This window comes from Dipodomys spectabilis, unplaced genomic scaffold (genome assembly GCF_019054845.1).
Source record: "Dipodomys spectabilis isolate Male_0828 unplaced genomic scaffold, ASM1905484v1 ptg000006l, whole genome shotgun sequence".
NCBI lineage: Eukaryota > Metazoa > Chordata > Mammalia > Rodentia > Heteromyidae > Dipodomys > Dipodomys spectabilis.
The window spans coordinates 7559996-7579716 of NW_024870683.1; the positions used below are offsets into that span (position 1 = coordinate 7559996).

The 19721-nt window shown below is 46.2% G+C and overlaps 1 protein-coding gene across 3 annotated transcripts in view; it reads right to left on the minus strand.

Annotated features, from left to right (window-relative positions):
* The window catches only part of Tln1 (talin 1), a 48325-nt gene that overhangs the window by 5272 nt on the left and 23332 nt on the right, over positions 1-19721 (minus strand). For 2 of the 3 annotated variants that reach the window (XM_042697289.1, XM_042697280.1), the window contains 24 exons: positions 19104-19247; positions 18509-18670; positions 18155-18295; positions 17878-18059; positions 17556-17688; positions 17143-17244; positions 16885-17055; positions 16646-16795; positions 16435-16536; positions 16236-16355; positions 14961-15107; positions 14657-14823; positions 14315-14498; positions 14108-14233; positions 13894-14010; positions 9120-9305; positions 8904-9011; positions 8347-8452; positions 8104-8228; positions 7878-8003; positions 7686-7748; positions 7393-7575; positions 6919-7047; positions 6216-6802 (listed from right to left, as the gene is read on the minus strand). In XM_042697289.1, coding sequence (XP_042553223.1) covers positions 6677-6802; positions 6919-7047; positions 7393-7575; positions 7686-7748; positions 7878-8003; positions 8104-8228; positions 8347-8452; positions 8904-9011; positions 9120-9305; positions 13894-14010; positions 14108-14233; positions 14315-14498; positions 14657-14823; positions 14961-15107; positions 16236-16355; positions 16435-16536; positions 16646-16795; positions 16885-17055; positions 17143-17244; positions 17556-17688; positions 17878-18059; positions 18155-18295; positions 18509-18670; positions 19104-19247 — 3300 coding nt within the window. In that variant the 3' untranslated portion in view covers positions 6216-6676. Of the gene's footprint in view, positions 1-6215; positions 6803-6918; positions 7048-7392; positions 7576-7685; positions 7749-7877; positions 8004-8043; positions 8229-8346; positions 8453-8903; positions 9012-9119; positions 9306-13893; positions 14011-14107; positions 14234-14314; positions 14499-14656; positions 14824-14960; positions 15108-16235; positions 16356-16434; positions 16537-16645; positions 16796-16884; positions 17056-17142; positions 17245-17555; positions 17689-17877; positions 18060-18154; positions 18296-18508; positions 18671-19103; positions 19248-19721 lie in introns of those variants that run through there. The other variant, XM_042697297.1, reaches the window with a different exon arrangement.

Consider the following 19721-nt stretch of genomic DNA (forward strand, 5'->3'; position numbering starts at 1 on the left):
GATCTAGAAATAGCTCCTCCCCACTCTCCACTCAGCTTTGGAGACAAAAAAAAAAAAAAAAACCCACATTTCTTAATATGGTATAGAAGGTCTTTTGTTTGGACTCCTGACTACCTCTCTCATTCATTTCATTCTCAGCCCTCACCCCCATGCTCAGACTTGGACTTCATGCTACATTCATATTGAGCTACGTACAGGGGCTGGGAATTGCCATCGTTTTCTTAGAGCTTTCACATCGTTTTTGTCTGTGCTGTTTCTGGGGCTTGAACTCAGGGCCTGGGCTTTGTCCCTTGTGCTCTACCACTTGAGCCGCAGCTCCACTGCCAGCTTTTTTTTTTTTCTTCTTCAGTTGATTGGAGATAAGAGTCTCCTGGACCTTCCTGCCTGGGGTGGCTTTGAAGCTTGATCCTCAGTTCTCAGCCTCCCAAGTAGCTGAGATTGCTGGCTTGAGCCATGGAGAGCCAGTAGGCTGAGCTTTCACATTTTATGCATTCTGTTCCCTCTCCCTAAGATGCCCTTCTCCTAGGTTGATTCCTGGTGGCCTTTATGACTCAGATCAAGTGTCAACTTTTCTGGGAAGCCTGCCCTGGCCTCATCACCTCCTCACCCCTTCCACCTAATAGGTGCTTGTTCTAGGTGTAGATTATCATTCTTATCCTAACCCCTGGGGTACGTTTTTGTACTAGTTGGTCCCTTCCACTGGTCTATGAGTCCTCCAGAATATGGACTAACCTTTTCAATTCTGAATCCTTAATGCCTAACACAGCACCAAGCTTTAGAGTGGTACTTAATTAACATTCGATATATGGTTTTACATTCTGAGCACACAAATACATTAGCGTGTGGACCTAGAGGAAATCATGGTTTAGTGTTGCAGATATCAGACAGATTTTTTTGGTTTCAGAACACCTTATATTCTTAAAAATATTGAAACTTTCAAATAGCTTTTATTGAAATGGGTCATACCCATGAATATTTGGCATATTAAAATGGAAATGAAGGCAATCTAACTATTAATGTATTTTGTAAAAACCTATTATATATATAAATGTTAATAAAAACTTTTGATCTGTTGGTTTCTGAAGTACTATGAGGAAAATCCAGCCTCACACAGATAAGTAGTTGAAAAAAAAAACACTTTTCAGTTAATTGTGGATATTCTTTGTTGCTACACCCATGCTTATACAAAGGTTGTTTCTTAATAGTCGGGATGTGGAACCTGAAACCATATCAATAATCTTTTTCCTTTCTTCTTTCCTTCCTTGCTTCCTTGCTTCCTTCCTTCCTTGCTTCCTTCCTTCTTTATTTCCTTCCTTCCTTCTTTCCTTCTTTCCCTCCTTTCTCTCTCTTCCTTTCTTTCCTCTCTCTCAATCTTTCTTTTTCTTATTTGGTAGTACTGGCTGTATTACTTAAACCACTCCTCCAGGATCCCCTTCATCTTATACTATGCTACATTGAAATCCATTCATCTGCATTATGTTACTGGATTTTTTTTTCTTTTTTTTGGGTCTGTTGTGGGGCCTGAACTCTGGGCCTGGGCGCTATCCCTGAGCTCTCAGCTCAATGCAAGCCCTCTACCACTTGAGCTACAGTGCCACTTCCGGTTTTCTAAGTGGTTTATTGGAGATAAGAGTCTCACTTCATGCCTAGACTGGCTTTGAACTGTGATCCTCAGATCTCAGCCTCCTGAGTAGCTAGGATTATAGGCATGAGCCACCCGTGCCTGGCTTGCTGGATTTTTGTTATTGTTGATGGTGGTGGGGCTTGAACTCTGGGCCTAGGGACTGTCCCTCAGCTCTTCAGCTCAAGGCTAGCACTCTACCACTTGAGCCACAACACCACTTCCGGCTTTTTTTTTCTGTTTATGTGGTGCTGGGGAATTAAAGGCAGGTCCTCAAGCATGCAAGGCAAGCACTCTACCACTGAGCCACCTTCCCAGCCCTTACTGGATTTTTTTTTTTTTTTTTTTTTTTTTGTCGGTCGTGGGGCTTGTACTCTGGGCCTGGGCGCTGTCCCTCAGCTCTTCAGCTCAAGGCGAGCGCTCTACCACTTGAGCTACAGCGCCACTTCTGGTTTTCTGGTGGTTTATTGGAGATGGGAGTCTCACGGTCTTTCCTGCTCGGGCTGGCTTTGAACCGCGATCCTCAGATCTCAGCCTCCTGAGTAGCTAGGATTACAGGCGTGAGCCACCAGCACCCGGCTCTTACTGGATTTTTTTAAACACACAAATAATTGTGTAACAACAAGCATTGACCATTTGGAAAATAGTGATTCACTAAACCAAGCAGTTCTTCCAAATGTGGACATACTTCATTATACTATACTTAATAAAAAAAATGCATTTCTTGGCAGGCACCAGTAATGCCTGTAATCCTATCTAATCAGGAGGCTGTGATCTGAGGATTGTGGTTCAAAGCCAACCTGGACAGAAAGTCTATGAGACTCTTATCTCCAACTAACCACAGAAAGCCAGAAGTGAAGCTGTAGAGGGCTACTCTTAAGCACAAAAGCTCAGGGACAGTGCCCAGACCTAGAGTTCACGCCCCAGGACTAGTTATAAAAAACAAAACAAAGCAAAACCCATTCTGTAATATCATAACTTGTTTCAACACAAAGTCTTTAAGTTTTAAATTAAGATAAAAATTTCCCAAAATTTGAATTTTCACTTGAAATCTTGAGCTGTGTAATTGGCAACAAATGCTGTCAGATTTTTTCCTGAAATAACAGATTTACTATTCCTTTTTTGAGGAAAGACTGCCTGTTAAGCAAATCTGAGAACCATAGTTTTGGGCTGTTCTTTCAAAGGGGCATGGTTGGTTTTTTGTTTTTGGGTTTTTTTTTTTTTTTTTATCATCAGTCGTGGGGCTTGAACTCTGGGCCTGGGCACTGCTCCTGAGCTTTTCAGCTCAAGGATAGCGTTCTACCACTTGAGCCACAGCGCCACTTCCAGCTTTTTCTGCTGCTGTGGTGCTGATGAATCAAGCCCAGGGCCTCATGCCTGCAAGGCAAGCGCTCTACCACTGAGCCACCTTCCCAGCCCCGAAAGCATGATGTTTTACACAAACAAAAATAGCTGTTTTAGCTTGGGATTAAAAAAATGTTCTTAAATATTTTCCTCAGGAAAACCATAGCATTTTGTTATATGAGCTTTATGCATGCTTCTCAGATCTTATGACAAATTACTGAAAACGTAAGTCATGGGAGAGGGTAGATTTCATTGCTACATTTCACATAAATATATAATGTATTATTATCAACCTCACCCCCTCTATCATTTTCCATGCCCCATTCTTCCCTTCCCCAAACAACATGAATAAGTTTTATTGTTCTATTGTTCTAATCCATTTTGACTGTCTTTAGCCTTCTTCATCTTCCTTGTTAGCCCATCTCTTTCCCACTTGTACTCCCCTCCCCCACGCCTCACACACACATCAGGACCAGGAGTCTATTTCTCTTTCCCCACTGAGGCCCCAATCTCCTATCTCCCTGTTGACCATCAGATTTCATTAGGTTCTTTATGCTATCTGAAGACTTTTTGCCTAAGGTTTAAGATTTTTAAAAGTTAATGCTCTACTAGATCTTCAAGAACATTTCCCCTTTCCTGCTCTTCAACACCCCCATTTCCCAATATCAGGGCTTAAACTCAGTGCCTTGAGCTCTCAGTGTTTTTTATGTTCATGGTTGGCCTTTGACCCCTTGAACTACACCTTCATCTTGGTATTTTGCCGGTTATCTCACAGACTTTTCTGTTTAGGCTGGCTTTGAACTTAGATCCTTCAGGTCTCAGTATCCTGAGTAACTAAGACTAGAGGTGTGAGTGAGTCCTGGGCAACTAGCTCAAACGTGTATGTATGTATGTGAGTGTGAATGTGTGTGTGTGTGTGTGTGTGTGTGTGTGTGCATGGGGCTTGACCTCAGGGCCTGGGTGATGTCCCTGAGCTTTTTCACTCAAGGCTAGTGCTTTACTAATTTGAGCCACAGCACCACTTCTGGTTTTCTGGAGGTTATATGGAAATTAGAATCTCGTAGACATTCCTGCCTGGGCTGGCTTCAAACAGCGATCCTCAAATCTCAGCCTCCTGAGTAGCTAGGATTACAGGTTTGAGTCACTGGTGCCCAGCACTAGCTTCAACTTTTATTCTTAAATGTTCAGCAGATTCCAAGACATACTTCATTCTAGCTATAGGTGGCAAAAGGGGTTAGGGTTGGAATCCAGATGTTTAAATAGGAATGGAGTTAAGGGTCACTGTCCACTCAGGAAGAAACACTAGCTTACTTCTCAGTTTTTCCAATTCAGTCTGTGGCCAAGGGCCCTTTCCTGTGGCCTTCAATTCTAGCTTGTTTCTTCTCTGTATGTTTCTTCTATAGTCATTTCCCTCATTTGCTCCTGGGGCTGCTTCAGGGATTTCTTGACATTCGTGGCCAAACATGGACCTGCTGCCCTTTCCCTAAACCCTGATCCCCTTCAAGAATGTTCTAAGTGAAGTTGGCATTTCTTAAGTTGCTAATGTTTGGCAATGAAGAATATATCAGCTGTTAGTACAGATAGAGATAACTGCTTTGATTTGTACTAAGATTATTCTACTCACAAGTATTTTTGTACTATTAATGTAAATGTTGATATTGTAAAAAAGGAATTTATTAATATAAAAATTATTTTACCTGGGCATTGGTGGCTCATACCTATAATCCTAACTACTCAGGAGGCTGAGATCTGAGGATCATGGTTTGCAGCTAGTCCGGGCAGCCTGTGAGACTTATATACCAAAAAGATGGAAGTGGAGCAGGAGTTCCAAGTGGTAAAGCACTGGCCTTTAGTAAAAAAGCTCAGAGACAATGCTCAAACTCTGAGTTTAAGCCCCAGGACCAGAAAAAAAATATTATTTGACCTTTAAACTCCTGAAATTCTTGTGAATCTCCAAGGCTTGAGAGCTAAGACCTGTTAGTCTAATGGGTATTCATTAAGAGTATTAGCATACTCTAGAGCCTATCCCTTTTGGGAAGTCTATTCCTAAGTTCTCACCAGCAAGAGGTACGTGATTGGCAATGACAAGGGAGCAAGCAGCTGGACTCACAGAGTAATTCAGAGCCTAGACTATCTCTTGTTGGGGGGGTTGCAGAAGGAATTGGATCTTCAAGGTCTTCAAGTCATGATGCTTATGACATTGAATCGGGTTCAGAAACCGCAGCACTATGTACTGGAACAGCCAGTCTGTGCGTCAGAGAAGTGATAATACATCTTAATTTTCCAGTGCTTAGTACAGGCATGGCTTAGTAAATATTGAATGAATGAATCACAGGTGACAGGAATGATGGTAGGAAATTGGCACCATCCCTAACTGGTTGCCCAGGGGAGGATAAAGTATTTCTACCCATTTAAATTTACTTGAATGGGGGTGGGAATCAAAGGTGTTAGGTATCCAGATTAGTGTTTGTGTTCTATTTGGAGACATACTGAGGAAGAGTTGGCTAAAGAATTGTGCATAAAAAGTGGCTGACCCAAGAGGACTGCTGGAGTCCAAAAGCGGCAGAGGGGGGTGAATGCTGCAGTGGAAGCACCACTACCCTCACACTGAACCTTCATCATTGGTCAGTTGAACAAGGTGGCCACTAGGGGAGCTCTGCCCCACCAACTCAAGCTTCACACCTGTGCTAAGCATCTAGGGCCTTTCCTTTAGTCTCTTGTAAGGAGTGCTCCAACTCATCAGGCTGGGTATTTTTCTTGGTAACTCATTAGGCTGGATATTTTGCTTGCTAACTGCTATCACCAGTTGTGCGATCAGATCAGTTATCTTAGGCTCAGATGTTTACATTTTATAGGCTATTCTTTTTTAGCAAAGCTACTTTTGAAGATTTGAATTTGGCTGGGGACTCTGTTTACATATTCTAAGTAGCTATGAAGAACAAAGTGTCCTGGTAGCCACAATGAGCAGTGGCAGCTGCTACCCTAGCAACAGAAGAATGACACTTGGTGAGGTTTAGACACTGGCCAGGGAGGCAGGGACAACAGGAGCATGGCCTTTTAGGCACAGTTCTCAGACTAGGATAATTTAGAAATCTGGGTGCAGGGAGGAGGAAGGGGCCTAATAGGGCAGATTGCTTGTCTCCCCCACTGCCACTTCACATGACTATTTTGTGTCATTTTTGGGTGACACAAGAGTTTTATTCTCCCCTACTGTCCTGGGAGGATCTCAAACCTCCTCACAAAGCCAGGCATCACAAAGCTAGGTAGAATTATCTTTATTGGACCATGACCTGTTTGGGGCTTACAACCCTGCAGTCCCAGACATAGCTGGGGTGGGGGAAAAGTAGTATCAAAAAGGGATGAGTTGAGAGCGGATGAGGCTGTGGGCACTGGCTGGAAGCTGCTGGCAGGGCTGAGTGGGCTGGGTCCCTGACAGGTTCAGACTGAGGTACAGCAGCGTTAATAATACTCTCGGAGCGTTAATACTCTGGGAAAGGGCAGGCACTTAGAGGGCCTAGGGTATAAAAAGGCACTTGGAATCAGGGAGAGAATAGGGCATGTGCAGTGGGACTGGGCAGGGCCAGGCCCGGGGTTTGGCAGGCACTTGGGGAGTGCTGGGGTTGGGCAGGTAGGGCCCTGACAGCCCAGAAGGCTTTGGTAGTGGCAGGCACAGTCTCTGGGCTGGGTCTGCATTAAATAGAAGTGGCTTCCCTAGTGCTCATCTCGAAGCTCTGAAGGCAGGAACTTGTACTGCTGCTGCCGGATCTGGGCCAGCTTCTTCCGTGCCTCCTCCAGCTCTCGTTCCTTCCGAAGCATCTCTTCCTGTGCTGCAATGATCTGAGGAATGAAGGATGGAGACTCAACTCAGCAAGTAAGGCATAAAGGGTGGGAGGATGGGAGAGAGCACAGACAATGGGTTTGGCCTCCTGACAGTGCCTTTCTGAGTGGCTCACCTGGGCAATGCCCCCAACCATCTTCTCCTTCACCACCACTGTTTCATTCTCCTGGTCTTCAAAGGCTGCAGCTTTCTGGGCCGCCTTCACCAGGTTATCCGAGGCTCGCTTCACTGCGTTACCAGCAGCCTGAGTTAAGAAGTATGAGTTAAGAACTCAGAGTCTGGGCTGGGAAGGTGACTCAGTAGAGTGCTTGCCTTGAATGCATGGGGCCCTGGGTTTGATTCCTCAGCACCACATAAGCAGAAAAAGCCAGAAGTAGTGCTGTGGCTCAAATGGTAGAGCGCTAGCCTTGAGCTGAAAAGCTGAGGGACAGTGCCCAGGCCCAGAGTTCAGGCCCCACAACCGACCAAAAAAAAAGAACTTAAGAGTCCCTAAGAGGGTTCATCAACTTCCTCACAGAAATATGGCTTCTGGGTGAGGATTTAAAGCAGTGAAGTCCAACAGATAGCGAAGTGCGTCAGGGGTCCTCACCTGAAGGCGTTTCATTGCCTCAGAGTCCTGGTCAGCCTTGACCTTGCAAGCCACAAGGAGCTGGGCTGTGGAAGCCGCTACCTGCTTGGCTGAGGAGATGAGCTTCTCCTGGCTGGCGTGGCCTAGGACAGCTGCATTGGCTGCTTCACACAGATTGTTGGTAGCTGCAGCCACTGTCCGGGCCTAAAGCAGAGGGAAATAGATTAAAATATTGCCTCTTACCCAGTTCACTGTCTTCTAGCCTCCTTAAGTCTCCTAAACTTCGAGAGACCTAGTGGTTACTGTATACTCACAGCAGAAATGAGGCCCTGGGACCACTGCCCATCATCCAGTGCATTGGCTGGAATGGCGCCCACCTATGAGGAAGGAGAAAGGCAATAATTAAAGACACATGCTCTTCTTCTTCAGGGCCTCTCCTCTGGGGATGAGGCACAAGAATGGAGCAGCTGCCCTATCTCCATTCTTCTGGGTATTTAAGTACTTACCTTCCCTTGAGCCACCAGTTCCCTCTGGGCAGCGGATGCAGCCTTTACCAGTGCACTGGTGGCTGCTGCAATGGACTTAGCAGCTTCCAGTATCTGCTCCTCAAAGTTCAAAGACTCATCTGCCTCCTGCAGTGAAGACACACATGATGCAGACAGGGCCACAGACAGGGGACAGAGGTAGGGATCACCTGCCCTTCTGAGGGTAGGTGTGAGGTGCAGGACTGACCTTGGGTTTGGCCCGGGGCTTCAGCTGCTCTAGCTTTTTGGCTGCAGCCTCAATGGCAGCTGCAGCTCCTAAGAGCTCATTCTCAGCGATGACTGTGGGGTCTTCTGGATCTACCCATTCTGTTCCTGATGGGATGAAGGGGGTAGGAGGAGGCTAAGGCAGAGCAAGGTGAGAACCACTGACCCTGGCTCCTATGGCAACTATGGAAAGATGCTGGCTCAGAGCCCCCTGGCCATTCCTCACCCTTCATGGCCTCAGCAGCCTGGATGAGCTCCGTGACTGAGCCAGCCACCCGCTTTGAGTGTCCTGTCAATTGCTGCTTCAGTTCTGGGTTTGGTTTCTGCAGGGTCTGGGAAAGTAGGAGATAGGGAACAAAGGGTGTCAGGTATTAAGTTCCACCCTAATCTATGAAACAGGTTGGATCATGCCCCTGACCCCCATCCCGAGCACTCTCTACAGTATAGCCCTCAAACACCACACTCGGATCTAAGCACACTCATGCATCATGCTGTGTCACTCACCGGCTGACAAGGGACAGGAAAAGGATGAAATGGTAAGAGAGAAGACATGATGAAGGTAGAGAAGGGGGAGGTCAGATGAGAAGAGCGGAGACAAGAAAAGAGGAAGAGATGAGTGGGAGAAAACTGTAAGATCAGTGGGGTCCTACAAATAATACTGGACTTGAGAAACAGATAGTAGGGTAAGGAAAGAATTTGAGAAAAACATGAGTGGACTGGGCCTGAGGCTTTTGGGAAGAGAATAGGAAGGCTGGAATGAGGAACAAACAATGCCCTCCTTACCAGGAGCACATGGTCCAGCAGTTCCAGGTAGCCATTGGCACATTCCCGGCCATAGCGCAGGGCTCGAAGCCGTACATCAGGGGCCACTTCCGGGTGGTAAGCTGCTTCCTGTGTCCAGTCACATGGGAGCTTTAGAATCCCAAAGAACTCTGGAGCTCCCACACCCCTATGGTTGTGCTGCCTTCATGTTCCACATCAAGGCTGCCTTATTCTTACCTTGCAAGCCCGAAGCATATCTGCGATAGCGCGGCGGCTCAGATTGGCTGTGGCAATGACATCCTCCTGGCGACAGGAATTACCAGCGGCAACAGCTTTGGCTGTTGCCATGGTAATACCCTTGGTCATTCGGATGAAATCTTCTGGGGTAGAAGTCTTGGCTGGTGGTTCTGGGGAACAGAAAACCTATTGGGAAAGAATAAAAAGATTTTACAATGGCTGAAATTTGAAGACAGTACTCTGTACTCATGTGGTTTTGTTTGTTCGTTTGTTGCTGCTGTTGTTGGTTGTGGGGCTTGAACTCAGGGACTAGTTGCTATCCCTGAGCTATTTTGCTCAAGGCTACTGCTCTATCACTTTGAGCCACAGCACCACTTCCGGTTTTCTGGTGGTTAACTGGAGATAAGAGTCTCATGGACTTTCCTGCCTGGGCTCGGCTTCACACTGGGATCCTCAGATCTTAGCCTCCTGAGTAGCTAGGATTACAGGTGTGATTACAGTGCCTGGCTGTTTACTCATTAATAGGAATGTTAAAAAAAAATTATGTTGGATATTTATAAACTTTTATCTTTTTTTTTTTTGGTCTGAGACCAGGACTTGAACTCTTTTATCTAAAGACTATACAAGTAAATAACTTATGTTCACACATATTATTCTAATTAATTAGATTTTCTTCAATTTAGATATTTAAAAATTATTATCCAAACTTCCTGAAAATATAGATGTGAAGGAAATTTTCAGTCCATCAAGACACTCAATCAGGGCTTGGAAAGTGGCTTAGTGGCAAAGTGCTTGCCTAGCATTCATGAAGCCCTGGGGGTCGATTCCTCAGTACCACATAAACAGAAAAAGTCAGAAGTAGTGCTGTGGCTCAAGTGGTGGAGTGCTAGCCTGGAGCAAAGAAGCACAGGGACAGTTCCCAGGCCCTGACTTCAAGCCTCAGGTTGGCAAAAAAAAAAAGGTACTCAATCATAAGGTCTTTCAATAAGCATTCCCTCTATGCCTGTAATCCTAGCATCCAAGAGTTAAGGCAGGCCTGGTCAGTTCTAGGTCAGACTGAACTACATAGGTTAGATTCTCTGCCAAGTCCTATAGATATTTCTCTATCACAGCTAATAGAAGATACTTGATCATTGTTTCTGACTGTACAGCTTAGAAGAGTAAACATTTAACATGCGTGCGGCCCTGGATTTGGTCTTCAGCACCATGGAAGTAAGGGAGGGAGGAAAGGAGGGAAGGGGAGGAAGGAAGGCAAAACTGATAAAGGCTGAGAGTATTTCAGTGGAAAAGCACTGTTGCTTAGCATAACAATGTCCTGAATATGATCAACAAAACAGATAGGCTTGTAAGCCTAGCTACTTAGGAGGCTGAGATCTGAGGGTCACACTCAAAGCCAGCCTAGGTAGACTCTTATTTCCAATTAACCACCAGAAAACTGGAGGTGGAACTGTGGCTCAAAGTGGTAGAGCACTAGCCTTGAGCAAAAGAGCTTAGGGAGAGTGCCTAGGCCCTGAGTTCAAGTCCTATGACCAAAAAAAAAAACCAAAAACAAACTGACAAAGTTTAATGGGGGCACAGAAAGGAGTCAAATACATGGCACTGGAGAAGTTGGCAGGGGCTATCATTAGTAGGCTATTTATTTGGAGACAGCATCTTGATATATAGCCCAGGCAAGCCTTGAACTCCTGATCTTCCTTCCTCTTGAGTGCTAGGATTACAGGTGTGTACCACCATACTCAGCTCACTAGTGAATTTTAAGCAGCAAAGTAACATAATCTCATGTATATATATATATATATATATATATATATATATATATATATATATATCTATAGTTATATATATCATATATATAATTATATATAACTATATATGATATATATAATATATAACTATATATAGTTATATAATATATTATATATATTATATAGTTATATAGCATACATATCATATATAACTATATAATATATATTATCTATACACATATACGTATACATGTTTATACATATGTATGTATATATATATATCTATATCTGTATATATGTTCCCACATATAAGTGTATAAACATACATATACATGTCTATGTTTTGGCTGTGTTGGGGATCCAATCCAGGGCCTCACATCTCACATACTTGCTGTATTACTAGCCCTGATTTTTTTTTTCTTTTTTGTTGGTCGTGGGGCTTGAACTCTGGGCCTGGGTGCTATTCCTCAGCTCTTCAGCTCAAGGCAAGTGCTCTACCATTTGAGCCACAGCATCACATCTGGTTTTCTAATGGTTCATTGGAGATAAGAGTCTCAGGGACTTTCCTGCCTAGGCTGGCTTTGAACTTCAATCCTCAGATCTCAGCCTCTTGAATAGCTAGGATTACAGGCCTGAGCCACTGGCGCCCAACCTGATTTATTTTTTTTAACAAGTAATTCTGGTTGCTGTGTAGAAAAGATGAATTGGAGGGGCAACTATTGCATAGTGGAAATCAGACAGGTGGGCAACTATTGCATAGTGGAAATCAGACAGGTTACTGCGTGAACCAACCTCAGAGTGATGTGGTTTGGACAAGGTGGTGGTGAGAGAGATGGGGAAGGTTCAAAGTCAGTCCAGGCAGACAAATCCAAGAGACTCAACTCCAATTAACCAGAAAAAAAAAAAAAAAAAGAACGGAAGCATAGCTCAAATGGTAGAGTACCAGCCATAAGAGAAAAAAGATGAGTGAGAGTGCAAGACTAAGTTCAAGCCCCAGTACCAGAAAAAAGAGAGACAGAAGAAAGGAAAGAAAAGGAACAGAGCTGGGTGCTGGTGGCTCACGTCTGTAATCCTAGCTACTCAGGAGGCTGCGATCTGAGGATCGAGGTTCAAAGCCAGCCTGGGCAGGAAAGTCCGTGAAACTCTTATCTCCAATAAACCACTAGAAAACTGGAAGTGGCACTGTAGCTCAAGTGGTAGAGCGCTCGCTTTGAGCTGAAGAGCTGAGGGACAGCACTGAGGCCCAGAGTTCAAGCCCCACAACCAAAAAAAAAAAAAAAGAAAAGGAATGGAAAGGGAAGGAGAAGAAGAAAGCAAAGAGAAAGAAAGAAAAAGAGAGAGAAAGAAAGGAAAGAAGGAAAAGAAGGAAAGAAAGGAAGAAAGAAAGAAAGAAAGAATGGAAGGAAAGGAAAAGAAGGGAAGAAAAGAACTCCAATTTGGATATTTCTAAGGTAGTAACAGAAACATCAGAAGAGTTTAGGAAATGGAGAAGCAGAGAGGAATGCAAGAAACTGAAACAGGGACACTAGGTAGAAAGCTGATCTAGCAGGCAGAGTGAGAGAGAACTAATGAAAGTATAGATAGAGCTACTGACACATGGACTAGAAAGTAGGGATGACAATAAAAGGGAATGGAGTAGGTGAGCCCAAGGATTTGGCAATGTCTTTGATGTGACAAAGGCAGGTCAAAGATGAGGAGGACTCTACCACTAGGGGTTGTGACTATCATTCATGGGAAATGTCACATCTGGCAGGACAGCTGGAAGGAGGCATTGATGGTGATATCAAAAGGCAGTTGAGATAAAGTCAGAAATGGATGTTGGTGTTTAAGAGAGGGAAAATGAATGAAACTCTACAGTAAATGTGTCTCTATATTTCCTAAGTTGAAGGTGATTTAATGAAGGCTACTGAAGAGATACTGAGAAACAAATAGAAAGGTTGTATCAAGAAAGCCAAAGGTAGCTGGGCACTGGTGGCTCACACCTGTAATCTTAGCTACTCAGAAGGCTGAGACCTGAGGATCACAGTTCAAAGCCAGCCTGGGCAGGAAAGTCTGTGAGACTTTTATCTCCAATTAAGCACCAAAAAACTGGAAGTGGCACTGTGGCTCAAGTGGTAGAGTGCTTGCCTTGAGCTGAAGAGCTGAGGGACAGAGCCCAGGGAGTTCAAGCCCCATGCCCACAAAAAAAAAAAAAAGAAGAAAGCCAAAGGTGGAATGAACTTTAGAGAATAACTTATTAACAGAGCCAAGTGCTATGGAAATGTCTGAATAGGATGGAGACCAGGAAGGTGCACGGAATGTGGTAACTACAATGCCTTTAGTGACTGGAACAAATGGGAATATGGTAGTAAAAGAAGACAGTCATCAGATGCTAAGGAGTCAGCCAGAAGCCAGTGGCTCAAGCCTGTAATTCTAGATACTCAGCAAGCTGAGATCTGGATGAGTATGGTTTAAAGCCAGCTTGGGTAGAAAGGTCTGCTAGACTCCATTTTCAAAATAATAAGCAAAAATAGGAGGTATGACTTGAATGGTACAGTACCAACTGAGCAAGTAGACTGAGTGATCTTTTTTGGGGGGGGGGGGGTGGGAGGGGTCCGGTCGTGGGGCCTGAACTCTGGGCCTGGGCGCTGTCCCTTAGCTCTTGCTCAAGGCTAGCGCTCTACCACTTGAGCCACAGCACCACTTCTAGCTTTTTCTGTTTTATGTGGTGCTGAGGAATCAAACCCAGGGCCTCATGCATGCAAGGCAAGCGCTCTACCACTGAGCCACCTTCCCAGCCCCAGACTGAGTAATCTTAAGGCATCAAGTTCAAACACTAGTACCATCAACTCCCCTACTCTGTCCCCAAAAACCCAAAATAACATGCCAAGGAGATAATAAGTGAGAAAGGGAAAGGCCATGGGAGAACTTTGGTGATGAGAGAATTTATGTGACTTCCTATTTTTATGAATCCAACTGAGGTACATGCTAACAGTCTATTATGTTCCCTCTCCCCAGCCTTGTCTCTGATTCCCCAGGCTTGTGCTTACTGCCAGTTCCTGCCGTATATGTTCTGTGGTTGCCTCCAGCGCCCGTGTGCCTTTGGTGGCCTCATCTTCCACAGCCTTCACTGTTTTCAGCAATGATGTCACATTGGTCACCATAACCTAAGGGCAGCAGATGAGTGGGAGCAGGGGTCATTTTAAGGAGCAGGAGGAAGGGCATTAACTGCCCTCCTCCTGATGTTGGTTCATTCCCCCAAACCTTGGCAGAGTTCTTCAGCTGCCACACTGCAGGGTCATCCCCAACTTTGCCAGCTGCTGCCTTTGTTGCGCTGATGAGGTCTCCCAGGGCCTTGGCTACATCTTTCACGGCATTGATCAGCACCACCTGTGTGGGAGAGGAAGTTCTGGTCCATGGGAAGGGTACAGGAAGTGGGTCTGGCCAGAATCAGGGGTGTCAAATAGGTACCTGGGTCTCAGGATCCTCAGCTCCCAGGCTAGCTGCCCCAAGCTTGACCACATCAGCAAGGCGGGTAATGGTGGCCACAGAGGACTGGGCAGCTTGTGCCAACTTCTCTTGACTGCCAGCTGCATTCTGTACCAGGACCTTGGTGTCCTCCACAAGCACCTTTGCAGTCTTAAGAATGCCTTCCCTGGGGGGGAGGTACAGCCTAGTCAGCTCTCAAATAACTCTCTCAGCTCCAGCTGGTCCAAGGTTTCTAATCCAGTTTTACATGAGCTAATGATACTCCTGCCTCTTCCTGCCCAGACCCCAACCTATCTGCATCCCTCATAGCAGTGCCCCCCTCACCGGTGGTCAGCGAAGGTTTCAGCACCCTCACGGTTGAGCGTGCCAGCAGTAGCAAACATGATGGTGGTGTCGAGGTCTGCGATGATGCCCGACACTGCACTGGCTGCTGTGATGCAGGCCTGGGTGCCGCGGTTCCCAGCTTGGAGTGCAGCCAGGACATGGGAGACCTGGGGTATGCAAAGTCACACAGTGCCATGGGCAAGGGAAGGTGACCCATGTCTGGATAAGGGGAGAGGACCAGGGAAGTAGGAGGAGGGTGGGAAGACCCCCAGATCCCCACAGCCACCAAGATCAGCTTGGTCACCTTCTCTGAGACTCTCCGGGCACACTCTATGAGCTCCTTCTTGGTATAGGCATCACTGGGGCTGCACTGCAGAGCACCTGCCTTGGTGACCAAAGCAGCACAGCCATGACCCAGTTCCTGTACTCGGTGTTTGATGTGGGCACCTATCTGCAAGCAGAGGGAACGAGAAAGGATTTTACAAGGGGAACTCAGGATACTCTCATTGAGCTTGGAGGAGTTACTAAGGACATAAAAGCAATATGTGTCATAGGCTAATGGAGTTGTACAAATTCCCAGTAGACTTTTCTGGTTCATATTGTATAAGTAGTAGGTCACCTACTACATATGGAAAGAAACTGTGAAAGCACTGATTGGTAAGGAGTGTGTTAAGCATAGTGGGGAGAAAGGAAGGAAGCACTTTAATGCTTGAGTATTTGAGAAAGAGTGCCACAGGTTACAATTTGCCCTGTGTGGCAAATTGTGGAAGGCTTGGAGGTTGGAGGAGTGGATGGGTCTTGCTAAGATGCTTGCTTTCTTGGAGAAAGCAAGTTTATCCTTCTGGGGAAGGATAAGCTCTGTGAGGTTGTCACAGGGAAGAACTAAATAGGGAACAGAGGGAATACAGACTTGTAGCACAGCACTGAAACAGCCACAAGCCAAGAAAGGGGACAGGCAGAGTCAAGAAGAGTGTAATCCAGAAGTTTCTAGATTCTGAGCTATCTCCTTAATCCCTGTAACTTAAGGTTTTGAGTGTCTCTGTGCAGAGCCCTGCCCCTTTCCAGAGAAGTCTGTTTCTGACAGCCTAGAGGTAGTACGAGTGTACAAGCTCCTGGGATTTCCTGTGTGTTTGTGTGTGTGTTTAAGTAAGCACCTCTTCATTTTCAGCAGCCACAGCTGCAGGTTTGAGGTAGTAAGAGTGTGCAAGCTCCTGGGATTTCGTGTGTGTGTGTGTGTGTGTGTGTGTGTGTGTGTAAGTAAACACCTCTTCATTTTCAGCAGCCACAGCTGCAGGTTTGAGGTAGTAAGAATGTGCAAGCCCTGGGATTTCGCGTGTGTGTGTGTGTGTGTGTGTGTGTGTGTGTGTGTGTGTGTGTGTGTGTGTGTGTGTGTGTGTGTGTAAGTAAACACCTCTTCATTTTCAGCAGCCACAGCTGCAGGTTTGAGGTAGTAAGAATGTGCAAGCCCTGGGATTTCGCGTGTGTGTGTGTGTGTGTGTGTGTGTGTGTGTGTGTGTGTGTGTGTGTGTGTGTGTGTGTGTGTGTGTGTGTGTGTGTGTGTGTGTGTTTAAGTAAGCACCTCTTCGTTTTCAGCAGCCACAGCTGCAGGTTTGGCCTGAGAGGCCAGTCGGCCATAGTCACTGGTCAGCTGGTTGGCAAGAGGACCCAACTCCTCGGGGCTGGTGTTTGACTTGGTTACCTGGTGATAACAGAAGAAGAGAAGTTTTGACAAATCTCAATCTTCTGAGGGCAATCATATTAAAATGTCGTAAGCTTACCATCTCCTGAACAGTGACTGCGATGGCCTTGGCTGTCTGCACCATAGTTGTTTGGTAATCCACAAAGGAACCTTCTGGCTCACCCATTGGTCCTTCATCTAGCTGAAAGGGAAGGATGAGGGAAAAGGAAACTGTCAGGATTTCTGCCACTATTACTAATTTCCCTGGCCCAGAGTAGCCTTTGTGGCCACGGGCACCCTAAAATCCTAACCTGGTTGATAGCCTGGGTGATGGAGTCCACCATGCCACCAACGACGCCGGCAGCACTGGCTGCCTCATTGAGTGTGGTTGTCAGGTCCTCTACAGCCTCTGTCATCATCTGCACAGCTTCGTCCAGGGCTTCCTGGGTGTGTGCTGCTTGCTGGGGGGGACAGAGAGTTAGTGGAAGGAGCCATGCTGGTCCTGCTTTTCCCACCCTTACTAGCAGCAGGCTGTCTCCCCCTCCACTACCTTGGGGTTACCACCAGCCTCCTTGGCAGTGTACAGCAACTGTAGGGCAGACTCTGCCAACGTTTTAGTCTGGTCCAGGAGCGCCATCTGCTGCGGGTGGCTTAGGGTCTTAGAGGCAGCACCCACTGCAGCCAGGGTGAGTGGCTCAAAGTACTGGGCCATCTGGGACACCTGAAGCAAGAGGTTGGGATGAGGGTAAGGTAAAATCTCGTATATTCCCCCTCCCTGCCCAGGGCTCCTCACATATCTCCCTCATACCTTGTGTCCCAGCTGGGAGGCTTCAGCTCTGGCAGCATTGGCTAGTGGCTCAATGAGATGGGAGATCTCCTGTACTGCAGTAAGCATCTGAGTGTGCAAGGCCTGGGGGAGGAGGTGAACATCAGCCCTGACTGTAACCTCTAGTAGGACCCCATTTTCCCTCCCCCTCCCCTTCTTTCCCCCTTTCCTTCCTTCGTTCTTTTTCTTTCTTTCTGTCTCTTTCTTTCTTTTTGGTGGTGGAGGAGATGTAGCTGAGGCTTTATATATGCTTAGCTTATCCTCTTATGCTTCCAGCCAGCATCCTTCCTTCCCTAATAACTGCCTCCAGCTACCTCCACACAGGCATGTTTCAGCCCAATCCTTACCTCCTCAAGCTTAACCTCTTCCTTCCCAGACACTACCTTTGTCCTTACCTCCTGAGAGATTCCCTCTCGGGGAGTGAGCTGTTGGCTCACAGCAGCAAGAGAAGCCTGGTCTAGGTCCCGTAGACAGCTATTCAGAGCTGCGATGGCCGTCTCACACTCCAGCTGTCCTGGGGCCTTGTCCCTGCAGACATATCACAGGTTCTACACCAGGAATATCGCCTTTAAACAAGGCTAGCCTATATTCCCCAATTCTTCCCAAGCTGGAGGAACAGGCATCCTTATCACTACACTGTCTAATCGGACACAAGTACCTCCTCCTATCTGCCACCATATTTGTCTTCAGTCACACTGATTCTTTACCCATCAGTACCTCATACTTGTAATAAGTTTCTTGATGGAGTCTGAGACCGTCCTGGAGTGACCAGCCAGCACTGACCAGCTTGGGGGGTCCCGGGGATTGACTGCCAGAGCCCTGGCTGTCTGGATTAGTCCCCCAGCACTCTCCAACATTGTCTTAGCAGAGATTACAATGGGTTCCATGGCCGCTCGGCCCTGAGGAGAGGAGAGGCAGGGAGGTTTAAGTTTCATGATGCCTCAAGATGAGGTGATAATACTCTCTGGTTGGTTCTTTCCACCCACTGTCTCACCTCAGGGCTTATCTGGGCAGGGACGCTGGAAAACTCAGGGTTAGATGCGAAGGCACTCAAATTGTCCACAGCCTCCAGCAGTGGTGCTGTGGCTGCTCGGCACTGGGCACGGTTCTCGTCTGTGAAGGCACCATCTAGTGCCTGGAAATAACAGAGAAGCCCTCATGAGGTATATAGCCCAGGCCTCCCTCCATGGTTCAAAGGATTGAAAGAAGTTAGTGATGGCCAGTCTGGATTAGAAAGGGCTTGAGCTTAGTCAGAAGATGTGACCGAAGGCCTTGGGAAATAACTGGGGAATTTGGGAGAGATGGTGGGACAAGTCAGGGATATGCTAAGAATTTAAGCACCAGGAACCTTGATAGTCTTGACAAGATTGGCTGTACTGTTGGCCACTTCTTTGGCTGATTGTACAAACTGGCGCTTGGCGGTAGGATTGGCGGTATGGGCAGAAGCCAGGCGGCAGCTGTTACACAGTGCAGAGGTGTGTTTTGCCACAATGGTGGCTGCAGAGAGCACCTGAGGAGACAGAGACACAGAAAAGTTGTAATGACAACAGGAGGGAAATGTACATCGCCAAGGAGGAACCATTTTTACAGTTGGGGAATACGAGTATAATACTCTTGGTGTCAAAATAGGAAAGAGAGTCACCAGAAAAGTCAAGATTTGGGGAAAAGACATTTATAAAGATGAGCTGAATGTGGGGGAGGGGAGGATGAAAGACAGATAAACAAAATAGAGCAAGTGGGAAAATAAGCTTGGATATATTTAGAAAAGTTGTGAATTTAGCACTCATTGGAAAAATAAGTGCTAAAAAAATAAAATGGCAGAAGAAAACAGTTACCCAAATGGAAGATCTCTACCTTACCCTCCCTCACACATGCTTCATCTTCTTTTGAGTTTAATCCACCCTTTCCCAGACTTGCCTGTGGTATTGGTTCCCTTGTATTACCTGGGCCTGGGTACAGCCAGGCTCCCCCAAACTCTGACAGGCCATTTGAATTGCCTGGTTTGCACGGGCAAACTGGGTGGGATCCACCAGCCCTTGTTGTCCAGCTTGGCTGTTAGGGTCAGAGACACCAACGAGATATGCTGCCTAAGGACAAAAAGGAGAGTGGTGGTGAGAAATAAAGATAGCAGGTGAGAGATGAAGTGACAGTGGAGGCAGGGAAGGGAAATGGTAAAATTATTAAAGAACAGCATTCTTCTGCGTTCTACATGAATAAAAGTATAGTGAGAAATAGTTACACCATAAAAAAGAAAAAAAGAAACTCTTGTTAAACAGTTTTACACATCTCAGAGGATTAAAAAGTAAAAACAATCAATTGGCTATTTCAGTACATGCCTATAATCCTAGTACTCAGGAAACTGAGACAGCAGAGCCATGACTTTGAGGCCAGGCGAGGCCACATAGCCAGACACTGTCTCAAAAGGGATAAAGGCTGGGAATGTGCCTAGTACTCAGGAAGCCCTGGATTCAATTCCTCAGTACCACATAAACAGAAAAGGCTAGAAGTGCCGTAGTGGCTCAAGTGATAGAAAAAGAAGCAAAAGAAGCTCAGGACAGTGT